At 40.4% G+C, this 12,547-nt stretch overlaps 1 protein-coding gene across 7 annotated transcripts in view; it reads left to right on the forward strand.

Moving 5' to 3' along the window:
* RUNX2 (RUNX family transcription factor 2) overlaps nt 1-12,547 on the forward strand; it is a 315,354-nt gene that overhangs the window by 95,424 nt on the left and 207,383 nt on the right. For all 7 annotated transcript variants that reach the window (XM_053913595.2, XM_071219668.1, XM_053913599.1 and 4 more), the window contains 2 exons: nt 1,413-1,569; nt 7,363-7,467. In XM_053913595.2, the coding sequence (XP_053769570.1) occupies nt 1,413-1,569; nt 7,363-7,467 (262 nt within the window). The remainder of the gene's footprint in view (nt 1-1,412; nt 1,570-7,362; nt 7,468-12,547) is intronic.

Below are 12,547 nucleotides of genomic sequence, written 5' to 3' on the forward strand. Positions count from 1 at the left end.
AGCAGAAGGTGTAGTAGAGGAGGGTCAGGCTAGGGTTCACGGGTAAGGGAAATTAAGCCCTAAAATATGGTTATAGTGTTTGTTTTCTCACGGTCTGAGAAATCTCCGTTGATGAGTGCATGTACAAATTGTATTGGGAGCATGGAGTTAGCGCTTAGGTTTGCCTGGTGGAGGGGGCAGCACTACGAGTAGGAGAAAGCGGAGTGGGATATTTGCCAGATAGGCAAGCACGTGTGGGCGTTAATGTCAGAGAGTGGGGCACTCTAGCTGGAGGCATTGCTCAGTCATCACGAGGGCATCTGGAAGCTGAATGAGGAAGAGATGGAAATAATCTGAATATATGATCCTGGCAGTTAGTTGAGAGAAAAGGCATTATCCAGGGGCAGGGTCTTGGTCATGGGTTAAGAGTGTTGTGTTTTACCTGTGACCGCAAAGGCTCTGCACCAGCATTTTTTTACCAGGCTCCGTGCTAATCAGAGCCACCCATTTGCAAGTTAGCTGACCCTGGTTAAAAAAAAAAAAAAAAAAAGTGTGATCCTTAGCCTGGGAGCAGTGAAAATATTTGTTAGCCTCAAAGACTGATTATTCTGGTCCTTCCTTACTTGACTGAGTTAATCTGCCAAAGGTTAACTCTTGAAGCTTAAGGAAGCAAATGTGTCATTCTAACATGGCAGATGGGACAAAGACAGAATAGGAGTTTGGCCTAGAGTGTATTTTCTGTATGTACCATTCATTTGTCAGTGATTATTATCAGCCTGTTATTTGTCTTTATTCTACACCTAGACTTTAAGCTTCTTGATGGTTTTGTATACTCCACTGGGTCCTACTGCAGAATGGACATGTAGTAATTATTTGCAGTATGATTAAAAGCTGAACATCTAGCCCAAAGTAAGGATATGAAATGTAGTCCTGGATACCCATGTTTAGGCTTCCATACAGGGAGGAATTCCAAGGTTTCACCTAAATGTCTTCTCCCATATAGCTGACTAGGCTTTCTTTGCCAGCCTGTGATTGGGAAGAGACCACACCTCGGGGTGCTGCAGGCTGCAGACAGGCAGTGCCTGAATATGTACAGTGCAATCTGCAGATGAAGCATCAGCCTTCCTTCTGTGGCATAATTCCTATGGACAACCTAACATGGGGATTTAATAAAAAATGTACATGTATTTGGTGAAGAATGCAACAACAAATGAAGGAAACTTTTGCCTGCCTTTGAAATGGGTGGGCCCTGAAACGTTGGTCTGTTTGAAGTGGCATCTTAACTCATATGCAGATGCTTCATTCCTGTCTGCCATTACTGCAGCAGAGCACCAAGTCCTGATAAGGAACAATATTTGCAATGAGAATATATTCTTAGTTTTTAAGCTTTTCTGATGAGCCGTTATTGCTGCTGTGTTTCCTGTTGTACGTAGGTGGTAGCCCTTGGAGAGGTACCAGATGGGACTGTGGTTACTGTCATGGCGGGTAATGATGAAAATTATTCTGCTGAGCTCCGAAATGCCTCTGCTGTTATGAAAAACCAAGTCGCAAGGTTCAACGATCTGAGATTTGTGGGCCGGAGTGGACGAGGTAGGTCTCTGATTTTTAATATTGGTAATGGAATAAACACATTAGGGCCCTCTGATGACATGTAGGCTAGTCTGTATACAAGTCAGCACCCTCTTCTACTGAAGGTCTTATTTAAACATGTCCAGATGAAGCTGAGTGTTTTTCTGAATACTCAGGCCTTTTTCATTTGTTTTATGATATTGAATATTCAAACAATGTTTTCAGAGCTCATTCCTACTTTCATTGGGTGTGAACATATAAGGTGGAGGGAGGAACAGTTGGAGGCTCAAGTCATGAATTATGAGGAACCAAATAACTGAGTAAATTGACTGGCAAAGGAAAAAGAAAAAAGAGTGCATTGGATCAATTTCCTGATAATATCGCTTTTGCTCTAAGTGGTAGCACATTCGACTAGCATACTGCAGTTCACTTATCACATGTGTTACCTTTGTGTGAATTAATTTATTCTTATAATAAAAAATCTGTTTAAAAATCATTTACCTTTTTTTATGAAGGTTTTTCATTTGAATAAGTGACTAATGTGTTAGTTATGTTAGAATGATTGTATAGAGTTGCCTAGACAGATGAAGGATCAGGACTTGAAATATTTCCACATTATTTAAAGGTTTTTACCATCTGAATTCATATTCAAATGTTAGGAATCCTTAAAAAAGATTATAAAATAGAAAATAATCCCATTTAGGGTTTTCATAACTATTTTATAAATGGGCTTAATGTTTTTAAAAAAGTCTTTAAGGAAACTAATTTTGGGGTTTATTTACTTATTCTATAGACTGACTTTTAATAGTCATTCATTAGAAGTATTATGTTCATTTATTTATTTATTGAATCTAATATTTCTATTTTAAGTATTTCAGTAATAAGAGAGAAAATAGACCACTTTAGCGCTGAGGTGAAATAAAGACCTATGGAATTACTCCGACCCAGGTTTGAATTAGGAAATGAGAAGCATCAATTTTTAAGCCATGTTCAGTAATTGCTCTTTAGTTTGGATCAGATGTCAAATTATTACCATTGTAAAAACTTGATAAGGGAAATTCAAGCAAGGCTGTTTCCGATGAGTAGTTTTAGTTTACTTTCTAGGAACAGGGCCAAGAAGTTGTACTTTTTAACTTAAAAAAAATGATGCATGCTAATGAGATACTGTCACTGAAAGGTTGTTTGAAATAAAATGAGGCTCAGGCCTCTGGAAGAATCAAAAGTAAAGGGGTTATCTCTGCATCAGGGTTGGTTTGCTTTCATTAAAAAAAAAAAGACACATCCTCTCTCACTGTTGACTGATTAGGTGTGAAGTGTGTATGTGTGTGTATTCATTTTTTTCAGGTATTGGTGCAAATTCATAGCACAATTAAAATTTCTCTTTCTAGGAAGAATCAAGAAAAATTTGAACGTGACGATTTACCTGTGTGCTCTGAATTACATCACTCTTCCTATGTAATATTACTTTGTTTTAAATTAGAGTAATGAATTTTAGTATTTAAAAGATTGGGTGCTATATTTTACTTTACAGATTCAAGCTGGTGTTTTCATTTATCTTGCTTTTTGTATTATATAGATGCTGCATAACTTCTCTCTGATGAATTTGAGTAGAAACTATGGCAAAGTGATAGTGTACTTTGTAAACCCTCAACATATTTATTTAAGAAACTTCAAAGAGAAACAAAGGGTGTGCACTGTTTTACTATATTGGCTTTCTGAGTTTTGGCTGGTTTCCCAAATAGCAATTTTTATATTTAAAAAAAAAAAGACAGACTTAACTGCTTGCAGACTTTTCACGCATGGAAGATGAAGAAAGCTTCTTTTGATGAAGTGTAATTATGTCCAAACAGAGCTGACCCCCTCCCCCTATATTTCTTATGATCTTAACTGAAGAAAGTAGGATTTTTCCTTTGAAGCAGCCGGGACTTGGTGGAGGATCTGAAATACTACAGTTTGCTGCCAGAGGCAGGATGGAGAAATTGGTCCAGACTTGTCTTCGAGACTTAGATTAGGGGTGGGGGTAGCGGGGAGAGAGAGAAAGAAAAATTGATTTATCACTAATAATAAATTTTTATATCACTACATTAACATTATTTGAAAGGCGAGAGTCATATCAGGCTGAAACGAAGAGTAAAAAAGGACAGAGAACACCGATAAGAAATATCAGTCTTTGAAAAAAAAATAGGTCAGTTTTTCAGTGGCAGGAAACCCTTTAACCTGCTTGTGTACCTGACCTGCTTTCAAACAGACTCTTTCTAGCTTCCCCTTTGACTTTCACACTTTTACAGTCCTCTTAAGTTATTAAGTCTGGACCGACATGCTGCTACCGCTGTATTTTCCCCCAATCTTTCCATGTTCTATTTGCAGCAGCATTTAAAAAATAACACCAAGTTCCTCTAATTATTACAGTTTTTCTTTTCACTGGTAGAAATTTAGACTCTCGGAAATTGAAAACCAGTTTTGGGTTTATCAAGAGGCACATCACTACTTACTTGGGCGCTATCGGATGTCTGATGGCCACGGCTTTTGGAAGTGCTTTGGAATAAAAATAGAGCATCAGCGAAACTTGCATGAAGTTAGGAGTGGCTTATGTATTTTAATTGTCTTTTCCTTTTTCAGCCTTCGTATTTTAAACAGAAGAATTTAAAATGACTTTGGTCCTTAAGTTTCCTTGGTATGTTTCCTCCCTTTTGACATCTAGCATGCTGCTTTTAATTTACAAGCATCGTTAAGCGCCTACAGTATAAAGAACATGGGACCTTGTCTCTGCTTACAGTCTTAGCCCTCCTGGCTGTCCCGCCAGCCCCTCTGTTAGGTTGGAATTGTCTTTTAATGGCAGTTCCTGTATTTATCTTAGAAAATATATATCTTGAGGATATATATTTTCAAGATATATATATATATATATATATATATATATCTTGACACGTGCACTACTAGTTCCTCGCTGAAACTATGGATGATACAGTTACCTGACGAATGAGTGCTAGCTTCCTCACTAAGAGCCTGCATCTTTAAGTAGGAGTCTGAATTTTTATCATTTATGAAAAGGGATAAAAATGGGACTTGGAAAAAGTTTGGTTTTTTTTAGTTTAAGGAAATCATAAATACTCACACAAGCATTTGACTTAGGAAATGTGTTGTTATTTATAAGGTGAAGAACCAATTACCTCGTTGGGTGGTAGTTTCTGGAACGTTACACCCATGTTCCTTCTGAAGGGGCAGTAACAAGTGGAAAGAACCGCCTTGATTTTTGTTTTATTTGTTATAGTACATTTGATCCTTCAGATTTGATTTTAGAAGACTGTAGTTACAATTAAATACTTATTCCCCCCGCTCCAACATTTGCTTCTTTTAAAAAGAAGTCTTTCTTTATAGAAAACTGGTTCCACTTTGAACATTCAGATGCTTTATACTTACAGGGTGAGTTCTGTACTTGGCTTTTGTCCCTACATGAGGTGTTTATCTGAATTTGGGATAAGCATCAATGACTTCTAGTATCTTAAGAAAGTTACAAAAGTCTTAAGTAGAACTCGTCTCAGGACCAGTGTGGACAGTAGCTCTAGCAGGTTATTTACAAAAATTAAAGACAATTGGAATATCTACATCCTTGATTTATGAAGATGAGCCGTGGATGACAGCTGCCTTCCAAGCACGGCCCTCTAAGCCACGTTAGAAATGCAGTCCTGACTCGCCACCATTGATCCAACCCAGAATGGCATCTTTTTATGGTTTCATGTAAAGTAACTTGCATCCTGGGGATTCAGCCTGGTGACTCCTCCAGACAGATCTTTCCATTGCTTTGAGGTCCTGACCTGGATCCAGTGACTTCCTATTCCACTTTCTAAGCTCCATCTCTGTGACTTGAAGTTTGCTATATGACTAGCTTAGACTCCTGGCTGACTTATTCTTCTAGTTAGTTGTAATGTATATAATAAATCCTGTTCTCTAATGAGATAATTAAACTACTCACCTCCGTGTAACATCCAGTATACGATGATGAACTGTGATATGTTAATGACACTTTAAGAATAGATGCTTTTATCATCCTGGCCAAGATACTATGTCAGTGGATTTATATTTACTGTTTCTCGGTCTTATAGAGCCTATTGGACACATGTAGAAATAAATTGCCCATTAATTTTTTTTAATGTTCTTTGGAAAAGCTGAAAAGAAGAGCATTCATCTGCGGGTCTGGGAGAATTGGGTTTAGATCCTGATTTTTTTCACTTATTAGCTGTATGGGTAAGTTACTAAGCCTGTCTGGGCTTCAGCTTCTTCATATGTGAAATGGAGGTGATAAACTTAACCGAACAGGATCAAATGAGGCAGTGTGTATGAGGAGGCTGGCACTTAATAGGTTTCTATTCAATATTCATCTCCCCCCTCCCTTGCATTCCTGTGTTTTCTTTCCTTCTTTTTTTCTCCTCTTGGGCACAGAAAATAGAGCCAAAGAGACTTAAAACTATATATACTGAGTAACAAATGATGTGTGTCTTAAACATATTTTAGTAACTTACACGGTCTGGGTTGAAAAGAAACCCATTCACTAGACTTGACAGTGGAAGACCTGTTCTACATTAAGCCTCGTATGTAACCTGTTCCATATTAAGCTTTGAAAAGATTGCATTAAACTTTGCGTCGATACATATTGTTTAAGATTTGTATTTTGATTTAATACCCTTCGCTTTCAGTAAAGGGAAAAACAGTCTCTGACCAAAAAACAAAGCAAAACAAAATGAGCTTTTTAAAGGCAGGCTAAATGAGTACTCTGGCCTGAGATTGCTGAATGTTTTATTGAGTCACTGTTTCACGCCCACCTTTTCCTGTCTTGTAACAGTTTGCAGTCTTGACTATCTGACACGACTAACCGTTGCAAATCTAACTGATTCCAACTGTCAGTGAGTCTGCGTAACACAGGCTGGTATCTTCTTCTGGAGAAAGAAACCCTAATCTGCTACCAACCTGTTCCCTGCCCTCCCCCCATTCATCACTTTTAGCTCATTAATTAGAAACATCAGATGTAATATTTCCATGAAGCATACCCTCTGCTAAGAGCAAAAATTCACATTCATATTGGGAGATGTCCTGTACGTTTAGCAAAAAAATAAGTCATTGTCAGGGAGTTATTTCAAGATTTAGCGGCAAGGAAGTATGTTAGGGAAGGGGTGGGCAGGGAGGAGAAAATCTTTGTTCCAGTAATGATGAAATCATCATACCACAGGCACATTACGGCCAGGACAGGAGACACTGGCTCCTGTTAAAATGATTCCCATAAGAACCTTCCTCTTTCATCTTCTTATTGCAGTGCAGTTAAGCAAATGAAATGCTAAGGCCATGCGAAGTAAATAACATAATCAACAGCGATTTACTATTGTTCTCTCAGGAGGTCATGACCTAACCCTAAATAAAGATTCTAAAATTGTCTGTGTTTGGATGTGTTCCTGATGTTGGAGAAAACTGAAAGGCAGAGAACCCTCTTCATGTGGACCGGGGCTTTTGCTTTCATGACAGCTATTGCTACTGAGCAGCTTTTTGGGTTTTTTTTCTTGTTTTTTTGTTTTTGAATTGGAGCCACCTTTTACAGTGCTGCAATGAAGAGGATGATCTTAACACTCAAAGAGTTTAGTAACTTCCTAAAGTGGCCATGAGAGGGATTCTGCTTTAGATGAAGGAGTCCTGACTCTTAATCTTGCCTTGGCTTCATTACCTCCTCAGAGCGACTCACATGACGTTGGGACATCGCTGCTGTTATGTCGTCATCGATACTACCTGTTTATATTTACTATACGTTTTCCTCTTTTACATCTGCAGGCAAGAGTTTCACCTTGACCATAACTGTCTTCACAAATCCTCCCCAAGTAGCCACCTATCACAGAGCTATTAAAGTTACAGTGGATGGACCCCGGGAACCCAGAAGTAAGTACTTGCCTTCCTGTTGGAAATGGTAATAGAGTTTCCAAAGACCCTAGGAGGAGTTTATCCCCAATGAGTTAGTGCTGTTTCATGTAAATAGTTTCTTTGCAAAGTTTGCTCTCTGCCTATATTTTTAGTGAGGGGCAGTTAAAGTGACTTCACAGTTAGTAGAAAATAAAATGACATGTTTAACCTTTGCCACAAAATCGGCAAGGCCTATATAACTTTGGGAAATGCGTGAACAATTATTCAGTCCCTCTGACTATTTTCCAAGAAGTTCTGCCCATCCACCGCACACAGTAGACAGTGCGGGGTAAACCCACGAGGACTGAGGAAGAAAACAATAAACTGAAAGCTCTTGAGGTTAGTCAGAAAGCATCTGTGTGTTTCCCAGGGTCTAAGAATGTGTTTTAACTTTTTACCTCGCCCACTCAATTCCCTTTATAAAGAGCACACTGCTTAATTACAAAGAATTTATTTGCAAATGATAACCTGCTTGATTGTTACAACACTGTTGTTTGGTCATGTTCTAGTAATTGTTATAGGTAGTGTCCTTTAACCTAGAGAGTCAAACCAGGTTTAAATGCACCTTGGTATATTGTCTGTCTGGACATCCCGAAGGTTTAGCCAGCATCAGTTCAAGGAAGTGTACGTAATCCGTGTGGGCTAATACAGTTTCCTCCTAAATCTAAATTGATACAGGTTTGGTTCCCTCCCCTCTGCCCCCCAAATGACTTGAACAGACTTGTCATAGCAGTATTTAAATGTATGTAGAGATTAAAGGTTATCTGATAGATACAACATTAAAAATTCTGTGCCAATGGACACATCATATAGAACTCTGCCTTTGGTGAGTGAATACACTGGAGACCTAGCCATTGGGTGTAGGGTTAAACTTGGTTTGGGGTAGGGGTACAGCTGGCAGTTACAGCTGTGCTATGTAACGATACACCTGCCTAGACAGTGAGAGTGGCATATCTTTTCTTCCCCTAAAACTGAGAGAAAGGAGCTGGTGAAGTTTTGCCTCTCCCAAGTGGCATGTCTTTTCGCAGTGGGAACACACGGGGCCTTCCGTTCCTCTTGCGGCTGTCTCTTCTCACAAAGGCTGCCTGCTTGCCTGAACTAGGGAGGTTTCCTGCCTAGAAGCCAGTCTTTGAGGTTTTTCTTCTTTCCTTTCATGTGAATGGCTTTCTTCCAGCCTCACAATGTTGGGTCAGCGCTGGCCCTGTCTGTTCAGTTTGGGAATGTCGTCTTAGGTGGTAGCTGTACACATGTCTCTGGTTGTGACAGTTCTCCATTCCTAAGGGCCGGTGGTGACACAGTGCAGGTGAAGAGAGTAGAGCTGGGGCTGTCTTGCCTGGTTTGGGGCTTTCCCTGACTTTTCTGGATTGCCATAAATCAGGGATGATGCCTTATGATGGAAAACATCTTCTAACATTTTATCTAATTAGTCCTTGAGTTCCTGAAAAGGCAGGGACGTTCATTTTAGTATTGCATAGAGCAGGATAGTAGTCTTTTAACATTTAGCCCTACTAATACTTATCTTTTAAAGATGTTTCCTGCTGATCTCAGCTGCTTTTCTCAGTTCTTGGAAAAACCATTAGTGTGTGTGTGTATCTGTGAGTGTGTGCTCATACACTCAAGAGTTGATGCTTCAAAGCTGACGACTGGGGGGAGAGGAAGCGGGGAAGGGTAGGTGCGACCCCATTCTGAAAGACGTGACAAAAGGTAGCTTTGCAAGAGTCACTTCTCTTTCAAGGGAGGATAGTATTACTTTGTTCCAAAGAGGGTGTTGGCAGAGGTAATTAGTTGGTAGGCTCAGTGCCTTGTAAAGGCACAGAAGCCCTCTGAAAGCAGTGAGAGTTAGGGGCAGCAGGGGGAGATGGTACCTGTGTGACCCGAGTTCAAGCTGTGGGTGCTGCTGAGGGTGCTGAGGGTGTTAGGGGGAAGCAGATACAGATCTCGAGTGGCAGACCACTGCCCTAGATCAGCCTGAGTAACATTTCTCGAGAACCAAAAATATCTGTGAACCTGTAATGTCATTCCTCTGACATCATGAGGTGTCTAAGGGTCTGGATATCAGGATGGGTCGGGTATCGGTAACATCTTACTCCTGCCAGCTGTACTCTCTGCGTTGGATCATTTCCTTCTGCCCTGCTCTTGGCCGTCCTGGGCACTGAGTGTTTGTAGTGTTGCGTGCTTCCCAATATTGTCCTTTAATGTGGAGCCTCCTTGGTGTGGAAAATGCTCAGGATTTTCATTTTTTTTCAACTGTGAGTATAGCAGGATTTTGATTGATTGGTGTGTGTATATAATGTCCTCTAATGTGTGATAAATCCTCTAGAAAGTGGCTTGGCAAGCTTTTTCTATGAAGTTCCAGATAGTAAATAATTTCAGCTCTGAGGCCCATATGATTTCTGACACAAGTACTCACCTCTGCCATTGTAGTCCAAAAGCAGCTTCAGCTACTACGTAAACGAATGGTGGTGGCTGTGTTTCAATTCAGCTTTACTCCCAAACCAGGTGGCGGGTCACATTGGACACACGGGTTGTTGTCTGCCAGCTCTTCCTCTGTCTCAGTGATTTTTGACTGGCGTGTTGCATGAATTTTTAAAACGTGCAATACCTGACTATTTAGTCAGGGGCATGGGCCTCTTTTCCCTTGGATTGTCACATAAAAAGAAAAGACAAACAGCTAGCGCAACAATAGCCATCTAGTGTGAATGAATCAAAATTATACCTATTTTCTGTCAGATCAGCAAAAATATATAATACACATTTTTAGTGTGCTGCAGAATTTTCGTAATTAGAGTATGTGTGCCATGAGATGAAAAAGGTTGGAAATCACTGCCCTAGATTTCAAAAAGGCTTATTTTGTCAACTGTTAACAGAGAAGGGCTTTAGAAGGCTTTCCTGAGCAGAGAGGGGGAAAAAAAAAAGGACAGTTAATGCAATTAACTGCCGATTGTGTTAGCCTCCTCTCCCACAAAATCGTAATTCTCCAAGTAGTGATTGTCATAGAAATAGTGTACATCTGTTTATTACTGCAATGGTTTGAAGTTGAGGATTTTGTTCTGTTGATTCCTGTTAAGGAATTTCATTCCTTTTCCTGAAGGTCAGAGTATATATTGAGAAGATTGCTTCCGGTAGACCAGCCGTTTTGGACAAGGACAAGTACTGGGGTGACTGCCTGGGTCTTTACTCAGTATAGCATAGTGATTAAGGGTGTGGGCTTTGGTGTCAGTCTGTCTGTGTTTAAATCCCAACTCCACTTACTAGCTGGTAGGCAAGTTACCTACTTCTCTTTGCCTCAGTTTGCTCATCTGTTAAAATGGGAATAATAGCATCTTCTTCATCTGTTGCCGCAAAGATGTTACATTTTGTAACGTATGTGGAACGCATAGCTCAGTGAGGGTCATGTAGTAGGTGCTCACTAGGTGTTAGCTTTTATTATAGCAATTTCCTTCAGTGTCAGAACTTGGTTGTAAGTTTTGCTTGTAGCATGCTTCCAGGAAACGGATACCATCTCGATTCTGTTCTCTAGTGGATTCTATTTTTCCTTGCAGATGGCTTTACTAATTTCTGCTCATTAGTAAATGACACTAATAAATGTTATAAACCGTGTCTTGAGCAGGTATTCATGCTGCCTGGAGACAGCTGTGCGGAACTGGTGATAAACACACTTGGTTTGCAGCAAAGTCCAAGAGAGGATGCTGTGGCCTTAGTGCCCCCCGCCCCCAGGCCCTGCTTATCAACACATCTGCCAAAACTTGCTTTTCACTCAAAAGTCAGAAAGGTTTTATCCTTCTATGTTTTCTGTCTCTGGCAGCTGAACCGGTGCTGTCACATCACAAACAACTTCTCTACTTAATATACACATCTGGCGTTGGCAGTTGGACTAACTTCATAAGAACACATGATCATCACTCATTACAAGATTAAAAAGTACCCTATGGCATCATTGATGTTTTTTAACTTTGATCTTTTTCAGTTGTGATTCATCTCAGTTATAAAACTTCCCTTTAAAGGAACATAGCCGATGACTTATTAGAACCTTCATCTTAAGTAGCGTAAACATGAAAACGGGGCACATCTTTACAAAATGCCATTTATTTTCTTTGCCAGCTTATCATTTTAAGACATGACATCATACTTAAGATCCCAAATTTGTAAGTCTTGTATTTAGGCAGGGTGTTTTGACCTTCTGTTGGCAAGTTAGCTCTAGGAGCAACTGCCTGTGTTCGCCAGCCGGAGAAGTAGCAGCAGCAGCAACAGTAATGCATTTGGATCCCTAACTCTTTTAAACATCAGTTTCTATTAGGATCCTTTGTTCCACGTACACAGTTGGTTCCAACGGCAGTCTGGTTTAAAGAATTTCTCCAAGAAGGTGAGCGCTTGGTTAGCAAATGTCATATTCTGTGCTAGTGGTCCCGGCTTAGGGAAGGACTGACGGTCAAGGGTTTGTTGTATGTGCAGAGGATGGAAGAAGTAAGCTGCCTTACATTGCCAGAACCCTTTTGTCTTGCCATTGTTCCAGTTACTTATTGCAAAGTAACAAACCATCCCAAGACATAATGGCTTAAGACAGCACTCAGTTTATTATATCTATCGATTCTGTGGGTTGACCGGAGTTCATCTGATGGGTGTTCTGTGGTCTTGCTTGGGGTCTTTCATGTGGCTGCAGTAAGTTGATGCCTGATGCTGGAACATTCATGATGGCTTCATTCATATGCCTGGTGTCTTGGCGGGGTGACTGCAAGGCTTAGGCCGGAATGGTGGCACAGCGGGGCCCTTCGCTTTTTCCATGTGGGCCTAGAGCCTTTCCCTCTCCTCATGGCCTCTTCATGTGGTCTCTCCATGAGGTCTCTCCAGTAGCATCTGACTCCTACACGGCAGCTCTGGGCTCCATAAGGTGCAAACGTGGGAGCTCTCAGGCCTTCCCAAGCCTTCTTATGGCTCAGAACTGTGATGGAGTTACTTCCTTCATGTGCTGTTAAAGCAAGATACAGGTGTAGCCTAGATTCAAGGGGAAGAAATCCCACAGAGATAGGAATGATGGGGGTAGTGGTTCATTGGACCCCAC

The sequence above is a fragment of the Desmodus rotundus genome, chromosome 11, assembly GCF_022682495.2.
Source record: "Desmodus rotundus isolate HL8 chromosome 11, HLdesRot8A.1, whole genome shotgun sequence".
Lineage (NCBI taxonomy): Eukaryota > Metazoa > Chordata > Mammalia > Chiroptera > Phyllostomidae > Desmodus > Desmodus rotundus.